This window comes from Gorilla gorilla, chromosome 3 (genome assembly GCF_029281585.2).
Source record: "Gorilla gorilla gorilla isolate KB3781 chromosome 3, NHGRI_mGorGor1-v2.1_pri, whole genome shotgun sequence".
Lineage (NCBI taxonomy): Eukaryota > Metazoa > Chordata > Mammalia > Primates > Hominidae > Gorilla > Gorilla gorilla.
Window position 1 is genome coordinate 166,567,544 of NC_073227.2, and position 25,841 is coordinate 166,593,384.

Here is a 25,841-nt window from a genome sequence, read left to right on the forward strand (position 1 = left end):
ACATTGTGAATGTGTTTTGTTTTGTTTTGTTTTGTTTTGTTTTTTTTTTAATTTGAGATGGAGTCTTGCCCTGTCGCCCAGGCTGGAGTGCAATGGCATGATCTCAGCTCACTGCAACCTCTGCCTCCCGGGTTCAAACGATTCTCCTGCCTCAGCCTCCTGAGTAGCTGGGATTACGGATACCCACCACCATGCCCAGCTAATTTTTGTATTTTTAGTAGAGACGGGATTTCTCCATATGGCCAGGCTGGTCTCGAACTCCTGACCTTGTGATCTGCCCGCCTCAGCCTCCCAAAGTGCTGGGATTACAGGCGTGAGCCACTGTGCCTGGCTGTGAATGTGTTTTTATATGACATGTCTGTGGTAACAAAAAACTTCAGTCTAGTTCAAGTTTTTTTTAAGTTTTTAAATATTTGGGATTAATTAGCAATAATATTAACTATAAAAATTAAAATAAGGCATTATGCCATGTGTTCCTGCGTGTCTAAATTTCTTTTTATTCAGACATTTAAAGCACGTGATAAACTAACTCCTCAGGAACTGTGCCTGCCCCAGAAGGTTAGCATGTAATTACAGCACTGTATTCTAAATTGAATAGAGGTGTGGACAGAGACTGCGACTAACTCTTACACACTGGATAGAGGCTGCAGCTAACTTACACACCCAGGAGTCACCACAGAAAAGCTTGCTCACTCTGACACATAAAACACATGGTGTTGCAATCTGTGTGGTGATGGGATATATGTTTATGTTTCAGTGCAGAAAGGACTTAAATCAGTTTACAGGTGGACATACAATAAAATAGAAAAGAATTACTAATAAAATAGACCAGGGAGAATACAATGAAAGATCAAGACTGAGAAAAACTAGCACAAAGGTGTTCCATAGGAGTTACTATAATACAAATATACTATGTATATTTGTATAACTATAAACAAAAATAATTATGTATCATTATTATATGTTTGTAATCGTAGTTTGCATGTTTCTCGTAATAGTTTTGGTGTGGGGGAGAGGTGTATGTATTAATAGCTTGGAGATGAAGGAAGAAAGTTTTAAAAGTTAGGAGATACAAATCAGCTTTTGCGCTTGAAGGTTGGATTCCGGGCAGAGCCACTGAGGCGGTTGCAGAGGCTTCTGGCAGGAGGGGTGCCTTAGGGTGTGGTGGGTGCCCTCTGGCTTTTGCAGTTGCTCTTCCACAGATCTCTCAGGGCTTCATTCTTCAGTCTACATGGAAGTTCTTTTTTGGCTTTTTGTTTTGGTTTGGTTTTTTGAGACAAGATCTGGCCCTGTTGCTCATGCTGGAGTGCAGTGGCGCAGTCATAGCTCACTGCAGCCTCAAACTCCTGACTTCAAGGGATCCTCCCACCTCAGCTTCCCAAAGTTCTGGGATTACAGGCATGAGCTACCATGCTCAGTCTGGAAGTTCTTTTTTGAAAAAGCACAAGGTCACTACTTAGATTTCTGTCCACACAGCCTAGTGGACATGGAGATAAGACAGTGAATGCTTTCCAGGATTTTATCATTGGCATTGGCTTATGGTTGATAATTTTATTATTTTCATCTATAATATTACTAGAAACAGATGAAATAATATAGTCATGAGTAGGATTTTATGCCCGATCTTTTAGTGGATTCCAGTGTTAAATCCTAGGCAAAATGTGAAGCTTGTTATTTTAATTTTTTTTCTTTTCTGAGCAACTGTTCTTAAATGCATTTGTGGCATTTGTTTTGGGTTATTAATTGATGAATAGATACTGTTTCAGCCATTACTGTATGTTACTTTTACATAAACTGTCAAAGTACTTAAGTTGTTATACATCGATGGAAGCAGACATCTAGACAACTACAATGTGATTTGCTTCTGGGAAGAATTTTTCTATCGCCAAATCTACTTTAATTTGAAATTTTAAGACAGTAGTCTATAGATCATACAAAGTACCTTTCTCATACTTTTGCTTTCCTGACGTTTGTCTTCTGCTTTATTATTTTTCTTCTTATTCTATTTCTGCAGTATTAGGTGGGCAAGAGAAGATATTTTCAGATCTTTCAGATTCATTTAAAGTGCAGCTGTCTTCCACCCTCCATTGCTGGTTCATAGAGCAGAAAGAACACCAGCCAGCCAGCAGCTGTTAAAAAGAAAACGGAAAAAAAAAAGTGACTGAAGAAAAACAGCAATTTTGAAAACCATAGAAAAACATTTGTCATAATATTTTAAATTAAAATTTAAGAAAAAAACCAGGCCAATATTTCCAAGACTAGCTTTGGGTGAAATAATAATTAAGACCTTCTGAATTGTGCTTTTTGGCTTATTATTCCCACATGTGGATCATCCTGAAACAATGATTTCTTGGAGGTTTGAGTAAGTTTTATATGTGGTTGAGTTTAGGAGGAGTCACAGATGATTTGCCCCATGTGGGAGTGCCCGGTGGCCTTGCTGGATACTTGGAAAAAGGAGAGAAATAGAAGAGGATGGTCGGCTTATGTAATGATCTCAGGCTGATTAATTTGGTTTTACTTTCAGCCTCTTTGGTGCTAGATATCAAAAGGCCAGAGAACAGACCAGAGATTGCTTTCTCTCAAATATATGTTCTATCCGCTTGCCATTTTCCCCTTAAAATGAAAATATTCTCTGGAAAGACTAAGCATCGTGACTAATAAGCATGAATTAGCCAGATCATCAAACCTCTGCCCTGATATTTGGAAAAATGAGATTTGTTTGGGGAAGAGATGGGGAAGCAACAAGGGTTTATTTGTTTTGAAGAAGCAGAGCTGGAGGATTTGGAGCAGCTGTAGGGTGGATACCATGAGCACTGTGGTAAAAATCTAAGAGGGCTTGCAGAATAGTAGAGCTAAACCCCCCACATTTTGTTAATCTGCCAGTTTGGCTGGGGATTGGTGTAGTTGTTTGATACTGGTGCTGAATCTAGTTTGAATGTCTGCATGCAGACTCGTTTCCCCTGGGTTTGGGCTGGGGTGGGTTGGGCTGAGCTGGGCTGAGCTGGGCCAGGCCTCCCGGTGTATGGGAGATGGAGAGATAATCACTTGCTGCTTACCCACTCCACTTTTCTAATTATCATTGCCCTCAGTTCTCAACAGGATTTCTCTAGCACTGAAGCCTGACCATAATACTCAATTGCAGGTCTGCTCCACATAAAACTATGTAACTAGAGGTAAATGTAATTTCCTTGATAAAAGATCTAGGGTGTTGGAAACACGTTCTGTGGCTTAAATCAAGATTTAGGTCAACAAAGGAGTGTTTGGCAATTTTCCTCCAGTTCTCTAAATTGTAATGTTCATGCTCTGGAATCTTAGCAGGTTTTAAAAATGGAAGATCAGGTTTATATTCTGCTATATCACTACCTTGGTTCTAAAACAGCTCTCCAAGAGATGCTGCTCTTCTTAGTTCTTTATTCTTTCGCATGAGAAAAGACATTTTTTATCTAAATTGTGGCCTGGCGTAGTCTGGCTTATGTGGTCGCACATCACCTTCACTTGACTAATTTCCCAGTGGCCTGTCTGGGATGTTCAGTGAGAATAAAGTAAAAGAAGAGTGATTTTATAAGGAGTATTTGGACAGCTTATTGTAAACTAAAAATAAACATATAAGTAACAGAGTGAAATTGCCTTATATGTTTTTGCCTTTGTTTCCCTGTAGTTTCCCTATCAGTTCTAGCTAGCTAGGTTTGTAGCAGATTTTGCAGTATTTTTTGTGTGTGTGACAATACCTTTCTTTGAGCACCTGAAAAGTTTACCCAGGGTATGGTGGTGTGCTTGACAGATATTTAAGTAGGATGATCAACTTGGGAGAAAAGTTGTGGATAAATATCTATTCACATATAACTTACAGCTTTTAAATAGGAAAAATAATAGCTAATCTTAAAATGTTATTTAAGAGAAAACTGATGGGAGCATGTCACAAGGACCCAGAGGCCAGCTTGTGACAAATCTGAGACAATTTGATGAACAGAATAATTAAGGACAGAAGTGAATTACACACCACTGGGAGAAAAACAGGAATCCATGCTGATGATGAATGGGGGAGAAGGAAAAGGCTCTTGCTCACAGTAGAATGCCATTGCCAACCAGTAAATGTGGAGTTCTTTAGGATATTCTGGACAATAAGGCCATTTAAAGGAGATATTTATTTCTCTTTAGTAGTTAAAACATGGTGGGAAGAATCTAGGGTTAGAAGGGCTGGATTGAATTTTGGCACTTGATAACTTTGACCTTGGGTTAGTCATTTGTCCTCTTTGAGCTTGTGTTTGCTAACCCATAAAATGGGGGAGTGGTTACATCTTTTCAGGTTGAGGATAAAGTTAATGCATGTGAAAAGGCTTTATGTACTAATGCATTCTTAAAACAATATGACTGAAATAGTGATACAAGGAACATCACTTCTGTGTATCTTTCTTAGAATAGAAACAAAATTTGTAACGTAAACAATTTTTCATTAAACAGATATTCAGAAAAGGAATGATATTATTAGAATAAAATATTAACAAAGTTAAAATAGTGACTTTTTATGCTTTCTGTGTGCTGGACACTGTGCTTATCACTTACCATATATTCTCATTTAATTCTAACCACGACTGCCAGAAGATGGTACCAATGTGGCTACTGAGATGTAGAATTTGAGTAAATTTTTCACACAACTTGCGTCTGGAAAGCCAGGATTCAAATTAAAGCCTAACTGCAAAATCCATGCTGCTAACCACTGTGCTATACTGCTTCCCAAAAGAAGTCTTTTCTTTAATCAGTTTTCTCTCAACAAAAAGGAGGGGCATCCAGAGTTTTTGGTAGTAGAGAATGTGATCATATGTGCACCAGCTGCATGAGGTTTGGATTGCGAGTCCACATCTGCCCTTGAAGTGTTTATGGAGGCTTCTGTTTATTTCCCATTGATCAGTAATTTTTTTTTTTTCGAGACAGAATCCCACCCTGTCACCCTGGCTGTAGTGCAGTGGCGCAATCTTGGCTCACTGCAACTTCCACCCCTCCCCGCCCCGGCCCCGGCCCTGGGTTCAAGTTATTCTCCTGCCTCAGCCTCCCAAGTGTCTGGGACTACAGGCATGCACCACCACTCTCGGCTAATTTTTTTGTGTGTGTGTATACACACACACACACACACACACACACATATATATATATTTTTTTTTTTTTTAATTGAGTCTCACTCTGTCACCAGGGCTGGAGTGCAGTGGCACGATCTTGGCCCACTGCAACCTCCACCTCCTGGGTTTAAGTGATTCTCCTGCCTCAGCCTCCTGAGTAGCTGGGATTACAGGCGCCCGCCACTACACCCAGCTAATTTTTTGTATTTTTAGTAGAGTCAGGGGTTCACTATGTTGGCCAGGCTGGTCTCGAACTCCTAATCTCATGATTTGCCCTCCTCAGCCTCCCAAAGTGCTGGGATTACAGGCGTAAGCCACTGCACCCGGCCTAACTTTTGTATTTTTTAGTAGAGACGGGGGGTTTCACTGTGTTGCCCAGGCTGGTCTCGAACTCCTGACCTCAAGTGATTCACCCACCTCGGCCTCCCGGAGTGCCAGGATTACAGGCGTGAGCTACCGCGCCTGACCATAATGTTCTTTATTAGATACCAAGTATCTCATTTTCATGGAATATATTTAATTGCATCAAATATAAACTCAGAATGAGCTGAATATAATTAATTCAGCTGCAGTTACAAATTAAAGATACCTAGGTTAATCATTTACATATCAATCGTGCAATAGATGATTAGACACCATAGGCTAACTGCTCTTTGTGTAATGACTCTTACTGTGTGCTTATGGAACTTTGTTAAAACTAACTTGTGCAACATTGAGAGACACCATAGCATGGTGGCTAAGAACTTCGATTGCAGTGCCAGGCTGCCTAGGTTTGAATCCTGTCTTCCCTGGTTATTGGTCATACATTCTCTATCCCATTCTCTATATCTCATTTTCCACTTTTATAAAGTAGAGGTAATGTAGTACCTAGGATCAGAGTTGTTAAGAGGATTCAATGAGTTAATATCTGTTACAGCTTGGTATGTGGCACTTGGTACACACATGTATAAGCACCATATTAAAAGAAAATCTGAGAAGTACTATTATTCCTATTTTACTATTAAAAGTGAGGTTTAAATAGTAAATTGCCCTAGTTAATCGGCTAGTAAACAAGCAGAATTTCCAATTTTGGAACTGAGAAACTAACACCTGCTTCTGACTGTTACTATACTTCATGTGTGGCTTTTGAAGGTATTTTTTTTCCTCCTGATGTTTTTAGGTTATACCCTGAAGTTTTTTTCTACCTCTAACAACTTTCGAAGTCTCTAATAACAGAGCACCTTCCTTCTGTGGAAGTAAAGCAGATAAATACTTGGCAAAAGAAAGGAAACTACCAGGGTGAAAGTAGGAAGAGAAAAGACAGAGAGGGAACTAGGTTTGAGAAACTGCTGTGTGCCACCATTCTTGATTCTCAGAGTCTGTTAAGGGCTTGCTATCCCTTTGGGGAAACTGAGGTGAGAATTTATGCCACCTAAATTCATACAGCTAAGACCCTGGGCTATCTTGATCCCAAGCCAGTGCTTTTTCCATGACAACATGCCTCTTGACCAAAAAAACTGGGCCCTGTAAATTTTCTGTAAGCTTACTATAAGGCCATGCCAGCCTTTTCCATGTCATTTGGATTTATATCTGTATACTATCAAAGAATCAGGACCAACACTGTGTAGAGTTTTTTGTAAGTGAAAGGGATGATCTCTAGAAATTTGACTTAAGATGAGAAAAATTGAAGTTCAAGTTCCACAGCTACTTAGAGACATAGATAGGGCCAGACACCTAGCTCTCTTGCCAGTGCATATAGTAACCATTTGTCTTCCTGTACCTAGGCTGTATTCACCCAGAATTGCTGAAGGTTTTGACTTGTTATATCTGGGATGAGGTATAAGAATCTGCCTTTTTAAATAAGTATCTAATTCAGGTGCAAAGAGTCTGAGGGCCGAACTTTGAGAAAGACTGGTTTATATGAACCCACTTATAGTAGATGGGTCAGGAATAGCAATACAATTTACAAACATATTGAAAAAACATTCATTCGGGACCTATTAGGCGCCAGACACTGGCACCTATTTCCTTTCAAAAGAAAGAAAATCAGTTCTACCCACAAAGGCATTACAGTCCAGGTGAAGTAAAGTCAACTTAGCAATAAAATGTTGCAGATGCTACAATGAAAGTCTGTGTAGGGCACACTGAGGCATAGGGAGGAATTCTTTTCTACCAGGGGTGGATAGAAAGACCAGGAAAGACACCATGGGAGTGCTGTTAGAACTGAGACTTGGAAATACGGCCAAGTGAGCAAAGGTGCAGAAGTATGAAACTAGCAGATGAAAATTGCAAAAAGCCACAAAGATAGGTTGGAGCAGGAATCTGAACTAGGTCATGGAGTCATAGCGGATGTTCTGTGGGTGCCCAGAGAAGGTATTTTTCAAGAAAATAATCTGTGGTATACAAAAAGAATCATTGGCCTGGCATTATCTAGGAAGTTGGATTCTCAGAAGTTGAGTTAGATTTAGGTGATTTTTAGGTAAATGTAGTGGCTTTTGTTTAATGCTTGATGATATTGTTGAATGAAATTCATTTCTCTATGTCAAATTATGTTCACATATTTGTCTTTTAATATATTTGTACTTGAGTAACTATACTCCCAGAAAGTAAACACTACTGTGTTGCTACCTTTAGGCAAAACTATCATACCTTTTAAAAAGATCTTGCCCCTAAAAAAACAAACAGAAGGATGGAAAAAGAATTTAAAAAACAACTTCCACAGTCTCTTTCCAGTTTTATAGTACTGAGTGATTGTCTAGTGGTTATGAGCAGACCTTGATTCACATCCTGGCCCTCAATTAGCAGCTGTGTGACCTTGCATGGGTTACTTAGCTAGGCTGAGCCTGATCCTTCACCTGTAAAACAGAGATAACTGCTGTGAGGATTTAGTGATAGACAATTTTCCCAATGGGCAAGGACAGTGTCTGTCCTGTTGACTCATACCTGCAGTGCCCTGCATGATGGAGGCGTATATGGTACCCAGTGAACCTTATATTATAGACCCTCCGTACTATCACCTCATCACCAATAAGCAGACAAAAAAGTGCCATCACTCAGGGATTTAGGCTGTTATATATTTTCATTAAAATTTAACCTCTATTGAGGTTCCAAGAATCATTTCTTCAGCATAAAGTTTCCCTGACATATGCTGAGGTAAGGAATTTTATTTCATAAATGTGTATACTATTAATTTTAAGTGTTCTTACTCTTACCCTTTCCAGCACTTCCTACTTGAAGTGTCTCTGTTTAGAAGGTCACTGAACACACTCTACTGGGGACATCTGTCTCGTGTAGGCATCATATTGGGCACAGCTGCTCTGGCAGCTTGCCCTCCCTTTCTCACGAGAATTGCTGCAGCTGACTGGCTCTGGGGCCATTCTGTCCCTAGCCCTGGGCCTCCTTTCTGCTTGTAGGTGGCCTCACTGAAATGTCCTGAGATTCAACTTAGATGCCATCTGGGGCTGAGCTTTGGACATTACGAAACTCCAGGTGTACATGAGCAGCATTCTCATCCATCAGAAGACTTGCAGAATTTAGAGCAGGAAGACCCTGTGGAGAGCAAGTTTCTTGCTCTTTTGTGTGAGGAAACTGAGTCCCTGAGACATTAAGTGATTGGCTCAAAGTCACAAAGGTGGTTACGGGAGTCAGGACTAGAACTAAGGTGTCTTGACTCTAACCTAAATGCCTTTTCCACCTTCTCAGACCTAGAAAGCATTTCTGTACTGCCAGGTAACAGGTAGCTTGTGTCCGTTACTTCTTTTTTTTTTTTTTTTTCCGTTACTTCTGTATGGGCAAACATATATCAGAACTCTCTTGCGTGTTTAAAAAAGAAAAAAGCTGCTTTCTCACGAACATTTGGTGGGTCACAGCCCATGTGGGGATTTGTCAGACTTTGTCTCATTACTAGACTACTTTACCACTGACAACTTGCTGACAGAATTTCAAGCAGTACTTCAAAATCTTAAAAAAGCTCTCACATCTAGAGTTTACAGGAATCCTTTCCAGAGCTCAGCCCCTCTCTACAATTTTAACTGTTCTTTTTCATTCTTTTCCGTGTACCTTAGCAACGCCGAAAAGCTGAGTATAATAGCAGAATCACAAATATCTCTGAAACTTTTGCTTCCTGAAACATTCTTAGTTGGGTTTCCCTGTTGACTGGAAAAGGGATTTTATTTTTAACAGAGATGCACAGTTTGAAAAGCAGAGTTAACGTCACTGAGAAAAGGCAGAAATCTGAAGACTTTTTCTCCTGAGAGAAAAGGAAAAGAGATCAGGAAAAGAAGATAGCTTCAACCTTTTAAAGACATAACACAATTAGACATTTTCAAATGGGTGGAGAGGATTGGTGAAATCACCTAGGGGCCTTTTTTCAGAATATATTTGAGGGGTTAGGGCGGGAGAAAAGATTTGGGTTTTTACCAGAGTTAGAGCTCCTAGGATACAAGAAGGACATACATGGTCTGATTTTTAAATAACTCAGAAGAAATTCATGTGTACAAAGAAAGATGTTTTAACACTGGGCTCCTCTTTGAAAGCAGATTCTTATTCAAATTAACCAATAGGAGCAGCCCTTAAAGAGGGAAGTCCCACACTTTAGCCATATTTTGAAGTTACCAAACAAGGGTCACCTTAGTGCACTAAGAAAGTGGTTCCCCAGAAAAGTCTATGTTCCCATATTTGTTTTCCATAAAATAGGAACAGCCCGAGACGTAGAACAAGTCAGAGGGAAACACTGCTCACCGTCTCTCCCTTCCTATTGGTGATCTGAGTTGGGCCTGCAGTTTGCAAATCCTCATTCTTTAGGCTGGTAAATCTCTCACCCAAGAAATGAGAATTGCACAAAGAAAGTGTGCTTAAACATGAATAATTATCTGAATGTTTCTTCTTTCCTTTTCGCCTAATAGAAAACATATTTTAATTATTCTTTACTGAAATCTTGCTGAAATGAAAGGAGCATGAAGTGGGGGTAGAGCGAGAGACATCTGGGAGAGAACCACAGCATTGTCCTTCAGGATTCCACACAGGGAGACAGGCCTGGGCCTTGTTATTTTAGAGCAGCACGTGTGTGTAGGCTTAACCCAGCCTGACTAACTTCTATGTGTCTCCTTTCTGCCACATTAATACTTCTTTCTAGGGCTGGCAGCTGTTCCAGACCTGTCTCTTTACTTTCCTGAATTTAATTAGTCATCGCTTATAGTTAGTGTGAACATTTATTGTCCAAGCCAGGAGGCTTGAAATTGACAAGAGTCACCTATTACTAATTACATTGGACAACAGGTACAAATTGGGACTATACCAGGCAAGCTAGAACCTACAGACACCCTACTTATACAGTCTCCAGGGTGGGTGTGGTGGCTCATGCCTGTAATCCCAGTGCTTTGAGAGGCTGAGGCAGGAGGATAGCTTGAGACTAGGAGTTTGAGACCAGCCTGGGCAACATAGTGAGACCCTGTCTCTACAAAAAATAAAAATTGTGCATGGTGGCAGGCATCTGTAGTCCTAGCTGCTCAGGAGGCTGAGGCAGGAGGATCGCTTAAGCCCAGGAGTTTGAGGCTGAATTGCTCTGTGATCATGCCTGTGAATAGCCGCAGCACTCCAGCCTGGGCAACATAGCAAGACCCCAGCTCTAAAAATAATAATAAAATTTGTTTTTAAAAAAGCAAATAAGTTTTTGTAAGTGCTGCTGTGGACCATGTGGTGGTAATTACCAGTTAGAAGATACATTGGAGAAGAAGCCTCATTTAATCTCATTGAAAATAGCAACAACTTGATAAATTTAACAAGAAATGTGCAAATCCTATATGTGGTGTTAGGAACTGAGTTGCGTGCCCCAAAATTGATATATTGAAGCCCTAACCCCAAGCACCATAGAATATGACTGTTTTTGGAGATAGGGCCTTTAAAAGAGGTAATTAAATTAAAATGAGACCATGAGCATGGGCCCTAATGCAGTCTGACTGGGGTCTTTATAAGAAGAGGGATGAAACATGCAGAGACCTCAGGAGAAAAGGCCATGGGAGTACACCCTGAGGAGGCAGCTGCCTGCAAGCCAAGAAGAGAAGCCTCAGGGAAACCAACCTGCCAACACTTTGACTTTGGATTTCCAGCCTTCACAGCAACAGTGAGAAAATAAATTTCTGTTGTTTAAGCCGCCAGTCTATGGTATTGTGTTACAGCAGTGCTAGCAACTAATACAGACAATACTTGTAGAACACAAAAGTAGGCTTGAACAGACCTTCCTACATCTTCAGAAGGGCATTTCAGCATCATTAAGATATTAATCTTTACTTAATTTATGCATATAATGTGACCTCAATAAAAGTATTAATAACTTTTTTTACCGGAGGTAAACAAGGTGATAACTGAAGTCATATGGAAAGCTTAAGCATGCAAACAAAACACTGAAAAGGAAGAACTGTGAGAGGGGCTGGCCCCTATCGGATATTAAAATCTCTATAAAGCCTTTATAATTAAAACAGAGTGGTACTGGGGCACAGACTAGAACAGGATGAAGTGTACTGGAATTAAATGTCTAAAAGACTCGAACATTTATGGAACTTTTTTAAAGCGGCAACTCCAATCACTGGGTCAAAGATGGGCTTTTAATGAATGGTGTTGGGGTTAACTGGCTAACCATTTGGAGAAAGATAAAATTAGATCCATTCCTCATACCACAAATAAAACTAAACTCCAAAGGGATCACAGAGCTAAATAAATTATGAAACTTTATATGCACTAGAAGTATGCATGGATGAATTCCTCCTTATAATCTGGGTATAGGAGAAGGCTTTCTAGGACTCAAAAATAAATATGCAATAAAATAATATGTTGATAAATGTGCCTACCAAAAAATATACATAAGTGAAAAGACAAATGATAGTCATGGTAAAATATCCACAACATATATCACAGGCTAGTATCTCTAGTATGTTGTTTTTTTTAATGAAGGATGAAAATACCAAAAATGGGCAAAAGGCATAAGCCAACAGTTCAAAGAAAAAGATAGAAAAGCGCTCTCTGAAATACATGAAAAGATGATCAACTTTCACTATAAGAGAAATGTAAATTAAAATTGCACCAAAATGTCATTTGTCACCCATCAGGTTGTCAGGATTCAAAAGCTTGACAGACTATTCTGGAAGGTATGGGAAAAAGGCACTCCTATGTGACAGTGCAAAATGGTGCAACCATTGGAAAGGGGTACTTGACAATAACAAAGTTATATATACATTTACCCATTCACCCAGCATTTCCACATCTAGGAATTTGCCCTGAAGATACACCTTTGACAGTGCTACCGTATATATGCACAGTCATTGCAGTATTACATTTTCTGGTAAAATATTGTGAAATACCTAAATGGCCAGATATGGGAGATTGTTAAATCACCTTTGGTGTTGTTATCTGTCAAACCACATGAGGAAGACCTCTGTGCACTAATATGAAGTTTTTCTCATATATAGGTGAAAAAAGCAAAGTGCAAAAGAGCATATATAGTAGGCTATCTTTCTTTTTAGCAGTAAAGACTAAATAAGAAAGCATCCATTTATCTGCTTGCTTTTTTCAAGAAGAAACACAGGATAAGCCAGAAAAAAATGAAATTGGTGACCCTAGGAGGATGTTAAAATTGGAGGACTAAGTTAGAAGGGATGTGGTAGGGAGTATATTGTTTTGACTTTAAAATCATGTTAATATTGTCTGTATTTAAAAAGCAAAATTAAATCAACAAGAGTGAGAGAGGGGAACTCCTAAAACTAAGCGCAAATAGCAACAGATATATTCAAATAAACTAACTGTGAAAGGGAGAAATTGAATAAAATTTCAAAGTAATAAAATAACACTGAAGAGAAGAGAGGGATGAATCCAAGTAGATTTTGAATGAATTTGAATGAATCCAAGTACTTAGTATACCAAAAAAAAAAAAAAAATTAAAGAGAATAAACCCAAAACTTGTCTTAGTAGGTTTATTTTATAATTTCTGAAATTTTTTCAGTGTATCGTAGAATTAAGCACATTCATAAATACTTTGATGTTGGTAGCCAAGGTTCTCACTGTTGAAATAAGGAGATACAGATAGGAAATAGAGAAAGGCAAATGAAAACCCTGTGGAGTTGGCTTACACTTGGATGTAACAGCATAACCCAATTTCCAGTACACACACGCACACACACAGGGCCTAGAATCAATGTGGCTCCAGTAGACATACAGAACACAGCCAAATCCCAGATTTTGGTTTCTAAATACTATTCCTCACTAACGGGAACCAGAGATTGCTGGAGTGGCAGAAAGGGAAGGTAAGAGATAAGCCTGGAATGTCTTGTTCCAGAAATTAAGAAATACTCAAATAATTGGAACATGTTACAAAGGCACAGGGACTAGCTTGAACAGGCACCCAATGGCCAAATCTAAGACAATATGACCATCAAAATAGATAAAGATATTTATAGATTATAGCTCATTGATTAAGAATCCGTGAAGCCGTACTGATGACTGTTATATATAGGCATATAGACACGAGAGATGGAAAAGCACGTCTTCATATTAGAATTCTGACTAATAATGAAGGAATAATGGAGTTAAAGAAAATTCAGTTCACAGCCATTATAGCAAAAATTTATTCAAGCAAAATGGATGCTAAATATAGGGGATAAAGCTTGATAAGGAACAGGATATTTACACAGTCTCGTGGTATCTCTCACTACTTATTAATTACAAAAGGAAAGATAGAGACTGTCTACGGTGGAAGAAATGCACAATACCTTAACCAAGTGATCAGGATTAAACCTCAAACAGGCAGACACATCGTGTGCTTCTGTGCATATGAACTGAGAAGGGAATGATACCACTTATCTAGTAGTCCAACCACAAATCTCAGAGTTTGATCATGGGGAAGCATTAGAGGGACCCAAATTGATAAACAGTCTGTAAAATAACTGCCTGTATTCAAAAATGTCGGTAGCATGAAAGCAAGAAGGAAAAAAGACGCTGAAGAACTATTCCAGATTACAGGAGACTAAAGAAATATGACAACAAAGTACAATATGTGATTCTACCTTAGGTCCTGTATCAGGAAATTGCTACATAGGACATGGTTGAGACTGTTGACAGAGTTGGAATATGATTTTATATTAGATAAAATCATCAATGTTAAATTTCCCAAGTTTGATAACAAATGTGTATATGTAAGTTAATGTTCCTTTTGGGAGTTACTCTGAAATGCTGTAGGGTAAAGGGACATGTATGTTACCTGCTCTCAGATAATTCAGAAGAAGTGTATTTGTGTTCTAGGGCTGGGGAATGGAGGAGAGAGAATGAGTAAGTTAATGTGGCAAGATGTTAAAAATTGGTGAATCTGGGTAAAGGGTATTTGAGTGTTCTTTGTACTATTGCAGTTTTTCTGTAAGTTTGAAATTATTTCAAAATAAGTTAAATTTTTTAAAGTTCATAGAAATTTTTATAACTGCCTCAAACTGGAAATAACCCAAGCATTGAGTTGGTTTTTCCCCCTCCAACCCAAGTATTTATCAGCAGAAGATAACATTGTATCATCAGATAAATTGTAGTTTATATATATAACAAGATGCTACACACACACAGCATTGGATGAGTCTCACATTTTGAGGAATACATATGCAGATTTTCAACTTGGGAAGCAGAAATACATTGCCCTTTGCTGTGGCTATTGCAAAGGCTAGTTCTTCCTCCCTGACTGCCCCCATCTGCAAGTAGTAGGAACAAGTAAGTCCCCAGTTCTAAAACTGTTAGGAAACGAGAGCTGCTAAAACAGATGCTCCACTAAGTGTTAGGTTGGTGCAAAGTTGCTGCAGTTTTTGCCATTAAATGCAAAAACTGCAATTATTTTTGCACCAACCTTAATGGACTCTGTGCGTGTGTGTTGTGAGAGGGAGGGGTCCTCTGAAGAATAGAGGACATGAAGGATTGCTGTCTGGTGCTGCATTTGTGGGGAGTGGTTTAGGGGCCAATGTTTCCCCCTTTTAAGGGTAAAAATCATAATTGAGACTATAGCTAGATGCCTGTAAAAGGCAAGTTGGGAAATGGTAACTCAAGTCACAGCAGCTAAAAGAAAAGGGAATGTTTGTCATTGCAAAGGTAATTGAAAGGTATTGGACTGTTTTGGAATATAAATTTTTATTGGCATTGGGGATCCGTTATCAGGAATGTTTCTTCAACAAAACAAAAGCATTTTATAGTTCAGATGACTATTGAAAGGTAGAAGAAGAATTTATGCTTTTAATGGTTTGGTTTGGGAAGATTCCATCACTGTACTAAAAAGAAAATACATTTATTATATACTCAAAAGATTTGTTCCTGAAGGATCAAATAGGGAAATAACAAATCTGATGCTATGGGATTATGTAGGAGTATAAAATATAGCACATGAGAAATCTTAATACTTTTTTAAAAACCTGTTTTTATCTAAAAAGCAATTTTCAGCTCATAAAAAAGTGATAATCCAAGTGTTAAGAGCACTTTTTACTGTAGAAATGATATAAATTATGCATAGATTCCCTGGAAAGCCCTCAAAAGTCTGCTAAATTCCTATTGCCACCAAATATTGTTTCTTTGGGGAAATATATTCTGATTCCTAACAACCAACAATAATCATAAGTTTTAAATCTCTCCTCTCTCCTCTCATGCAGTTTATGAAATGGGCTGCTTTTCTGTTTGTAGCTGAGGCCACAGGAGCTGGAGGGATTGCAAAGACCTTTATTAGAGCATCCATCTGGTGACCCTGGCAGGGAAACTTAGGATCTAACCCTAGGATCTGGCTAGGGCTCTGTAACTGACTGTTAGCCAGCCCTGCCTTTCCAGGATAATTATATTTATAGTGGCTTTGCCTCAGGAGGTTTCTGGAGGTTGATGACCATGCCAATTATTAACTCCTTAGGTTCCTAATATAGAACATTTAGGAGTGACAGGAGTTGTTTTCTTTGCTTCTCAACAGGTGCCTACCTATTGGGCCGCCTTTGTACCTTGAGTTTTCAGTTAGCAAAATGTGAATTGTATGAACTGTTTCTTCCTTGACCTCACAGGTGGTGTTAAGGATTCTTGAAAAGTGGGTAAGATCCTTAGAAAAAAGATGTTCATGAAGTGTGACTCCTAGGACAGGATACAAGATAAATTCTGTCCCACAAAGCACCTCATATTTTGTATAATTAACTATCTTCATGGCATTTGCATTTTCTACAGTTCACTGATTTTACCTCTTCAGCTTTATTTACTATGCTGCTTTTTTGTGTTAAAGTGAACTAGTGTGTCAGCTTAAAACACTTGTGGTGAATAATTCATATCATTCAATAAGCATTAACTCTTAAATGTGAAGTCTTATCAGCCAGGGCTATGAAATATAATTGTCAATGGTGATAAACAATTATGCTTTGGTTTTTAGTGAATGAAAAAATTAAGAATGAGGGAACCTTAACATTTTTAACCTAAAAGATTGTATTTTGCCAACTTTCCTTGGGCAATTTGTGAATACTGCAAATCTCAGGCATATGTCATCAGTGATTCTAAAGGGATTGTATTTGTTCCTGCATTTGTTCTTGAGGGTAAAATAGCTTTTCATTTGAATGATGCTTTTGAGTTGGCAGCAGGACAGGGATCAGATAATTTGTTGTTGTTTACAGATTGTGTTTTATTTTATTGTGATGTAATTATAGATCATAATTCTCATTTTTGTCCTTCTCTTTTTTCCCTTTCTTTTTCTAGTACTTCCTCCTGTGCTGGTTCCAAGACACAGCGAATATAATCCTCAGCACAGCCTCTTAGCTCAGTTCCGTAACTTAGGACAAAATGAGCCTCACATGCCACTCAACGCCACTTTTCCAGATTCTTTCCAGCAACCCAACAGCCACCCATTTCCTCACTCTCCCAATAGCAGTTACCCAAACTCTCCTGGGAGCAGCAGCAGCACCTACCCTCACTCTCCCACCAGCTCAGACCCAGGAAGCCCTTTCCAGATGCCAGGTAGGTTGGAATGTTCAGTGATGTTCTGTAGTCATATCAGACAGTGTTATCACAGTGTCACGGAAAAGCTGGGTCAACCTGCAGTGGAGGGAGGTTTTCAGCCCTGGTATATGACGTAGTGCTCTTGCACTTTTAGGATACAACTTTTGGTGAAAGGAGACCTCATAGCCAAATAAGCAAATGTCTTATTTTATTTGTCAGGCACAGATGCTTGAATTGCTTGAATAAGCTATATTTTCCCCTTGTTTTTAAAAGGTTTTGAAACAGCTGCATCCTTCTGGGAGTGGCATAATTGTTACAGTCTTTACTCTTGATAAAAAGAAAAATAGTGTGTTACACACATTTGCTGTTACAAGAACACAACCTCAATCAGCATCATTTTCATACATGGAAAAAACTCCTGTTGCAAGTGCAACCTCAGAAAAAATATTTCCTGAGGGATCCCACCCCCTACTTAATTAAATTCATTTAAATGATGATGTAATCCCAAGAAACGTATACTTTAACAACAAAGGAATTACAACAGAAGTACTGGAAACCATCTGCTTGTTCAACTTAGCAAAGACAAAAAACAATTCTTTTTTTTTAGACATAACTGATGGTGTAATGGTTATCAAAATAAATGATTAATAAGGACACTATATATTTTTAAGTTACAGGTTAATGAGCAAGCATCTCCAAAAAAAAAGAGTGCCAAATTTCTTGCCAGTAGACCTTAAGAAAGATACCCTAAACAAAAATATACTTAACATCTATTAATGTTTTCGGAAGGGAAAATGACTGGGCAAGTGTGTTTATTGGGCTGCTTGAAAAGTTTTTAAGTAAATTTGAATTCAACATCAGTGCTAGGCCTTCAAAAATTGAAAAGTGGTCCACATTTATATTGCTTCCTTTTATTTATGTATTTATTACCTTCTTTTATTTAAATCTTGTTTATTTCACATTCTTTTGTCTGTTTTTCAGTCCAAAGCTGTTTGGTATGAGGGTTGGGAGACAGACTAGTTTAAAAAATCAAAGTAACTGGTGACTTCCTGTCTACCTCTCTCCCTTCCTCCTTACCACTAACCTGTATGATGGGCAGGTTAGTGGTGAGGAGATACATTTCAGAAGACTTTTGAGCAGTGGCAGCCCAGAGTGGCCCCAAGATTGAATTAAAGGTTATTGCTTGAATTTACACTGTGTCCCTAAATGTCAGGGATTAAGGCAAAGGCCAAGTAATGGAAATATGGAAAACAGTTGCAAGGGATGGGAGGAGGTGCCTGTAGGAATAGTAGAGTAGTATCAAGAATTATCGGGTCCCTCTTGGTTGTGCTGATGCCGTAGATTGCCAATGAAATTTTCACCAGCTTCTTGGCAGAAATTCATTGACTTGGGTTCAGAGGAGGCTCTTTGTCTTTGTTCCTGGCTTGAGATAAAGCCGAGTCAGCCTTACAGCTGCAGAGAAGAGGCTGAATTAAAAGAAGCTGGAAAAGGGGCAAAAGAGGCATCCAGAGAAGGTCCCAGTAGTCCCATCTCAGTACTATGAGTTGTTGCTTGTTAGCAGCTGGATGTGAAGTTACCAGGTTGTGATTCAGCTGGAGAGTGAGTCTTGGAAATCACTGGGGCTCTCTGAAGGAACAACATGAGTTGTTTGTATTTGACAGTTGCTCTGAGTGGTCTCGATTACTTATCCAAACATTCACGATTCCCTCAGGTAAAATTTTGTCTCCAAGGCTCTGACACATATGCTAGATGGGCTCATGATAGCTAGTGAGGAGCTTGCTTTTGGATGGAAAAGGATTATTTGTGAGAAACCTATACCCTTTGTTTTATATTAAGAAAATGCAAGACTTGTGTTAGTGTTCTTTGTTTAAAAAATCATGTTTGCCTCTTATTTGCCAGAAGAAACATATATGTAAATTCTGAAATAGAAGATAGCTGTGATAAACTGATTCATTTTCTGTTATTCTGTTACTAGAGATTTTAAAGCTAGTGATTATTTAAATGAGTAGGGAGAATGTGGTCCTAACAGATTCCCTAAAGTCATGGAAAATTAACAGTTCAAATCAGTAGGCTATAATGAAACTCCGTAAATTTTCTAAAAGCCCATAGATTTAATGCAAAAGACCCTGAAGCTCCTTTTCTTAAGAAGTCCAGTGAAGCTTTCAGAGGTTTTCCATCTACCGGTGAAACTGAAATGCAGAGGTCCTCTCAAAGCAGATTATATTAAAGTGTGCTTAAAATACTCTTCTGATTGCTTTTAAACAGCATGATCCTGGATAGGCAAACAGCTTCTGGAACTGGCATATAGTATAATTCTTTTCCTCCCACTGAATTTTCACAAAAATGTATATGATTGTGGCATGGTTAATACTTTTCAGAAATTGTACGTCAAGGCAGTGCCTGTAGCCTTTAGTCTTTTAATGGGGAGGTTGAAATGACAACTTGATCTCTTGAGAATTTCAGTACAGAAGACGATATGTGTTTTGAGCGTGTATGTTTACTAAGGGTTAAGAAATAACTTCTTTAAAAACTTTGTAGCTGATACGCCCCCACCTGCTTACCTGCCTCCTGAAGACCCCATGACCCACGATGGCTCTCAGCCGATGGACACAAACATGATGGCGCCTCCCCTGCCCTCAGAAATCAACAGAGGAGGTAAAACTAATTGCTGCCTGTTCCCTTTCTTAGAGTCTAAAGTTTGTCCAGATGTTACTTTCTCTCACAAATTTTTATTAGTCTTTAAAAAGAGAGGTGTTTGAGAAAAATAGAGCCCAATGTTAAGAGAAGCTCGGTACAATTGCTGGATAACAAGTAAGTCTTTAATTTAAAGAACAAATACACTGACTTAACTAATGAAGATCTGAGAATAATTTTGCAGTTATCTGTTTAGATCTTTAATATTTAATAATTTTTAACTGATGATGAAAATTTTTTTTTTGTTTTTTTTGAGACGGAGTTTTGCTCTGGTCACCCAGGCTGGAGCACGATCTTGGTTCACTGCAACCTCCACCTCCCAGGTTCAAGTGATTCTCCTGCCTCAGCCTCCTGAGTAGCTGGGATTACAGGTGCACACCATCACGCCCGACTAATTTTTGTATTTTTAGTAGAGACAGGGTTTCACCATGTTGGCCAGGCTGGTCACGAATTCCTGACCTCATGTGATCCGCCCACCTTGGCCTCCCAAAATGCTGGGATTACAGGCGTGAGCCACTGTACCCAGCCAAAAAGAGTATTTTTAAATGAACAAAATGGTATTTAGAAACAATAAGTATAACAGTACTGAAGTAGAGTTTTCACTGGTGATTTCCAAAGTTGGAAGTTGGTATAACTGGGCTGTCCAAAGGCTTTCTTCTGTAATTGGGATAGATACACATAAACCCCATCTGTTTTTCAGCTCTTATGTATGTGTAACTACAACTGGAACAAACTAATAGAATTTCTTGCTATTTGTTTCTAACTTTGTTACTAAAAGGAATTGAGGCACAAGTTTTTCCCCTTCTCAGCCTGAAGAACTTGCAAGCAGAAATGAAAAATGTCTTTCCCCCTTTAGTAAAGGGTGGGTCTTTGATTCCAGCGCTGTATATATCCTTAGCAGTAACCGAGTGGAGGATGCCATCATTCTTCCAGCTCTACATAGGCAAGTAGGATAGACTTAAGTGAGCAGAGAACTCAGGTAAATAAGTTTGGTAGACTCTCTGAGAAATCTGTTAGAATCCACAGCCACCCTGGCAAATAAAACTGTTCCTAAATAACCTCTCATGAAAGAAAGTGCTTTGCTGCTGCACTCAACACATGGCATGGGTCATGCAATTTATATAATGTTTATGCAAATTGAAGTTAAAGTGCAGTTTGGTTACTAGGTATGTCTTGTTTCATTTTAGTGCTTTTTTATTAAAATAGGAGATACTTATTAAAATAGGAGTTGCTTATATTTTTAAGTACTTAAAATTGATTTTGTCTCTATGACACATTATACAGTGGTAACTGCATGTCATTATACATTTATCCAAACCCATAGGATGTACACCATAAGTGAACCCTGATGCAAACCGTAGACTTTGGTTGTAGGTCTGTAGGATGAATGTCGGTTCATCAGTTACAACAAATGTGCCACTCTGGTGGGGGATATTAATAATGGGGGAGGCTAGGAAGGTGTGGGGGTGGGGGGCATATGGAAAATCACTCTATCTTATACTCAGTTTTGCTGTGAACCTAAAACTGCTTTAAACGTCGATTTAAAAATTGGTGATGAAGGCTGGGCGCGGTGGCTCACGCCTGTAATCCCTAGCACTTTGGGAGGCCGAGGCAGGTGGATCACCTGAGGTCAGGAGTTCAAGACCAGCCTGGCCAACATGGTGAAACCCTGTCTCTACTGCAGATACAAAAATTAGCTGGGTGTGGTGGTGGGCCCCTGTTGTCCGAGCTACTTGGGAGGCTGAGGCAGGAGAATCACTTGAACCCAGGAGGCAGAGGTTGCAGTGAACCGAGATCACACCATTGCACTCCAGCCTGGGCAACAAGAGCAAAACTCAGTCTCAAAAAAAAAAAGAAAAAAAAATTGGTGATAAACTCAAAGGACCTTTCTTGGATGTGCAGTGTCATAAATTGGAATGTACACCACTTTAATCATTATGATTTTTTAAATCTTTTTTATTGCCTCTGTATTTTATGGTTCCTGATTATCTCTTGAACATCTTATCAAACATAGTTCTGAGTCAATGAACACTCTGGTTGGGGGAAATAACCCCTATCTCACACATCTGTGGAATTTATATTTGGGGACCAGGATACCAGGAGAGAATAGGCACAGTACCACACTATTAGGAGCATGTGGACCCGGTAACTATTATTACTAAACCCAAAATGTCTGATTTCAGGAAACAGATCTTTGAATTGCTTTAAGATTTTTTTCATTTAAATAGCTTTAATTTTTTTTTCCTTTATAGTTTATAATCAGTTAATATTTTCACAAGGAAGGAATGTTGGCCATTTTTTTTCTCCCCCCACCCCTTTTTTTTAACTTGTTTTTAACCTTTGGTGATTTTCCTAGAGCAGGGGTGAACAAACTACAGCCCACAGGCCAATTCAGCCTGCTATCTGTTTTTGTAAATAAAGCGTTATTGGACCACAGCTGTATTCATTCATTACATATTGTCTGTGACTACTTCTGTGTTACAAGGGCAGAATTGGATAGTTGTGATAAAGATTATACAGCCCATAAAATCTTGCTGGCCTTTCACAGAAAAAATTCATCAACCTCTGACCTAGATGAATAGTATTTTGAAGTATCCTGATGGCTGATAAAAGCCTTCTGCTAATAATGTTGCAGTCTGCTTTAAGATTTGGCACTTGTAAATCACTAAAGTTTTGCTCTTTGAATTATAGCAAATTGACGTGGTAGAGTTGCTTAGCAAGCAGGGAAGATAGTGTATGTTTTTAGCTAACTACTTACATATGTAAAGCGACTAACTTATGTGTGGGTTTTTTCATGAGTATTTTCCTTGTTTTTTGTGTGTGTGTGTGTGTTTGTTATTGTTCTTTTGTTTTTTACCAAATTCTAAAGTAAAGTGCATTTTAGTATTTGTGGAATTTGATGTTAAGAACACAGAGGTGCTTCTCCCTTAGCAGTTGTAGTCTGGGCTTCTGATGTGGACTTTCTTTCTTTTCTTTGTTTTATTATTGTACACCCAAGACTTCATAAACCTCAGATCATTATATATTGGTATGCTGGAAATATATGGTTTGTATTCCTGGAATCTCTAAGGCAGTGGTACAAGAGGTTTTACTACAGAAGGAATTCATCTTTAAAACCTTTTAGTTGCAAATGTTTAGAACCATGTTCTGTTTGGAGATTTGTTAGTCTTAAGAGATTTGACTTAACAAGCTGCATCCTGTCAGTAAAGTTGGGTAATTTCCATTGTTGGCCCATTCTGGGAATGGAGAGACAAAACACACCTGCTCTGCATGACTTAAAGCAAATATAAGGAAGTTAGCATGAAATCTGGATGAGAAAGATATGATTCATTCTGTAAGAATGGCCAGCTGGCAAGATTTCTTCCTGAGTTTGAGAACTGGAGCAACACTGTAGCTGTGATAGTTATTGGCAACTTAATATGAGGTAAAGTAACTTCTTATCAATAATTAGAAACTGATTTTCATTGCTTTGAATAAGCATAGGCATACTTAGTCTTTGCCAAAAGTAATTCATTTTTATGCCAGTACCTTTGGCATATTTTCTATCTTCTATTGTTCTCTTCCCACTTATTTTTTCACTTGTCACTTGTTGTGTTTCTTTAGATGGTGAGCCAAAGTCTGTGGTAGGGGTGATTTCCATTTCTGCATATTACAGAGCAATTAGCATATTGTTAATATTCAGCAAGTTTTTTTGCTGTGCTTCCTTAGCTGGTGTTTTGGTTATCTAATAGTAATTGGAGAAAATTGTTTTCCAATTTTCTCCAATTAGGAGAATAAGGAGAATGTCATATTTAGTAAGAAGTACCTGCTTTAAACATCATAGAAAAACTGTATACATTATAATAGCAATTGCTTTTCCAGTGTCTTCATTCCATGATCCTGAGCCAATTCAACAACACGGTTTCAGTTTTTGAGAGCCTGAGGCACTAACCTTGGTTGATATAACATTTTCTTTCCTCTAGATGTTCAGGCGGTTGCTTATGAGGAACCAAAACACTGGTGCTCTATTGTCTACTATGAGCTCAACAATCGTGTGGGTGAAGCGTTCCATGCCTCCTCCACAAGTGTGTTGGTGGATGGTTTCACTGATCCTTCCAACAATAAGAACCGTTTCTGCCTTGGGCTGCTCTCCAATGTTAACCGGAATTCCACTATTGAAAACACCAGGCGGCATATTGGAAAAGGTGAGTTTTTGCTTTAACCTCTTTCAGATGTTTATCTGTTGTGTCCCTGTTCCTCCAGAGCTGACTTAAAATCATTCCTGTAACAAACTATTGTAGCAAAAACCAGGTAATGTTCACTTGCTGCAGTTTGTAAATATTTTTCCAGTTTCTGCTATCTGGAAGCTCTTGCAGTCAGTGATTTTTGTGGTCGATCAACTCTCATAATATTGAAATTAATTAGTTGAAATTATGATTTGCCATTTTAAGACACTATTCTGTATGATATTTTGTTGCAGAATAAATTGGCTGTTATAAAATGAATCACAACCTAAAATTAAAAGCAAATTAAAGTTAATTGCTTAATTGCATTTCAAATGAATACCATAACTCAGTAAATAGAAAAGAAAGAACTAGATTCTAGCACAAACATCGTGCAAGGTGGCACGATAGAACCCTGCAGTGATTGTACCCCCACAGGGACACCAAATTGAACAACTGTCCATATAAGACAGCACCTTCAGAAGAACAAAAAATCAGGCATGGATATATTTATAATAAGAAAAAATAAAGACCAAAAAACAAGCCTAGTAAGTTATGAATATAGTAAGTGACTATATATCCTCAGCCTAGGCTGAGTGGAGTAGATAGAGTAGGGGTAGGATTTCAAATAAATCCCGAACTCTTTTTAGTAAACTTGATTATTTCATAGCAGTATGAGTGAAACCGTTCTGAAACTTTCATATGAAAAGATGAAGCAAATGACTAAATGTGTGGATATTGTTGGGAGCTTGGGTTTCCACTGTGGAAAACAGACATATAAATGCGGAGGGGAGCAAAAAATAAACCCTGTGAAGGAGAATAGAGGTATCAGTGCAAAATTCTGATTTTAGTAATACATATGTGTATGTATGTATGCATGTTTATGTTCTCATGTATTACTTATGTGTGTATGCATGGGTATGTATATGCGTTTTTACTTGCATATAGTTTCTGATCTGCCTGCTGAAAGGGACCAGAAGCATACATACCCAGTAGCAATAAGCACATCTAGTGTTCAGATCATCATCGCTAATCCCATGTCCCACTAAAAGGAACTAGGGCTCCTTGAAGAAATGGCTTACCCCTAGGCTGGGATAGGTAGGCACAGGAGGACCCTGGAGCATCTTGTTGTGGCAGAAAGTAAAGAAATGCTTATGGAAATCATGGGGCATGCCTCAGGAGCCAACTTAGAGGGCCTTCCACTGGCCAACTCTCAGACAATTTGAGCTCCAAAATAATTACAGTGATGAATTTTACTTCATTTTATTTATTTATTTATTTATTTATTTATTTATTTATTTATATTTTATTTTTTTGAGACGGAGTCTCCCTCTGTCACCCAGGCTGGAGTCCAGTGGTGTGATCTTGGCTCATTGCAACCTCCACCTCCCAGGTTCAAGTGATTCTTGTGCCTCAGCCTTCTCAGTAGCTGGGAGGTTACAGGTGTGCACCACCATGCTCAGCTAATTTTTGTATATTTAGTACAGTCTGAGTTTTACCTTGTTGGCTAGGCTGGTCTCGAACTCCTAACCTCGAACGATCAGCCTGCCTTGGCCTCCCAAAATTCTGGAATTACAGGTGTGTGAGCCACTGTGCCTGGCCTCAGTACAGTATTGAATTTTACACCATTGAAAAACAATACAAATTTATAAGGCCATACTCATAATAAATAAATAAGTGAATGGGGAAGGCTGGTTGATAAATGTAGAGTCAGTGCTAAAGTTTGAATATCATTTTGCAACCATCATAGTAAGGATCAGGCAAGAATCATCAATGGATGCTAAATATAAAGAAAATGTTTATGAGAATCAGTTTATTTGCATGGTCTTTTTTTTTTTTTTTTTTTTTTTTTTATTTTTATTTTTTTTTACATTTTTTTTTT

General features: G+C 38.5%; 1 protein-coding gene across 4 annotated transcripts in view; it reads left to right on the forward strand.

Annotated features, from left to right (window-relative positions):
* The window catches only part of SMAD1 (SMAD family member 1), a 77,159-nt gene that overhangs the window by 40,697 nt on the left and 10,621 nt on the right, over positions 1 to 25,841 (forward strand). For all 4 annotated transcript variants that reach the window (XM_063705585.1, XM_063705586.1, XM_019025899.3 and 1 more), the window contains 3 exons: positions 16,824 to 17,081; positions 19,602 to 19,718; positions 23,720 to 23,941. In XM_063705585.1, the coding sequence (XP_063561655.1) occupies positions 16,824 to 17,081; positions 19,602 to 19,718; positions 23,720 to 23,941 (597 nt within the window). The remainder of the gene's footprint in view (positions 1 to 16,823; positions 17,082 to 19,601; positions 19,719 to 23,719; positions 23,942 to 25,841) is intronic.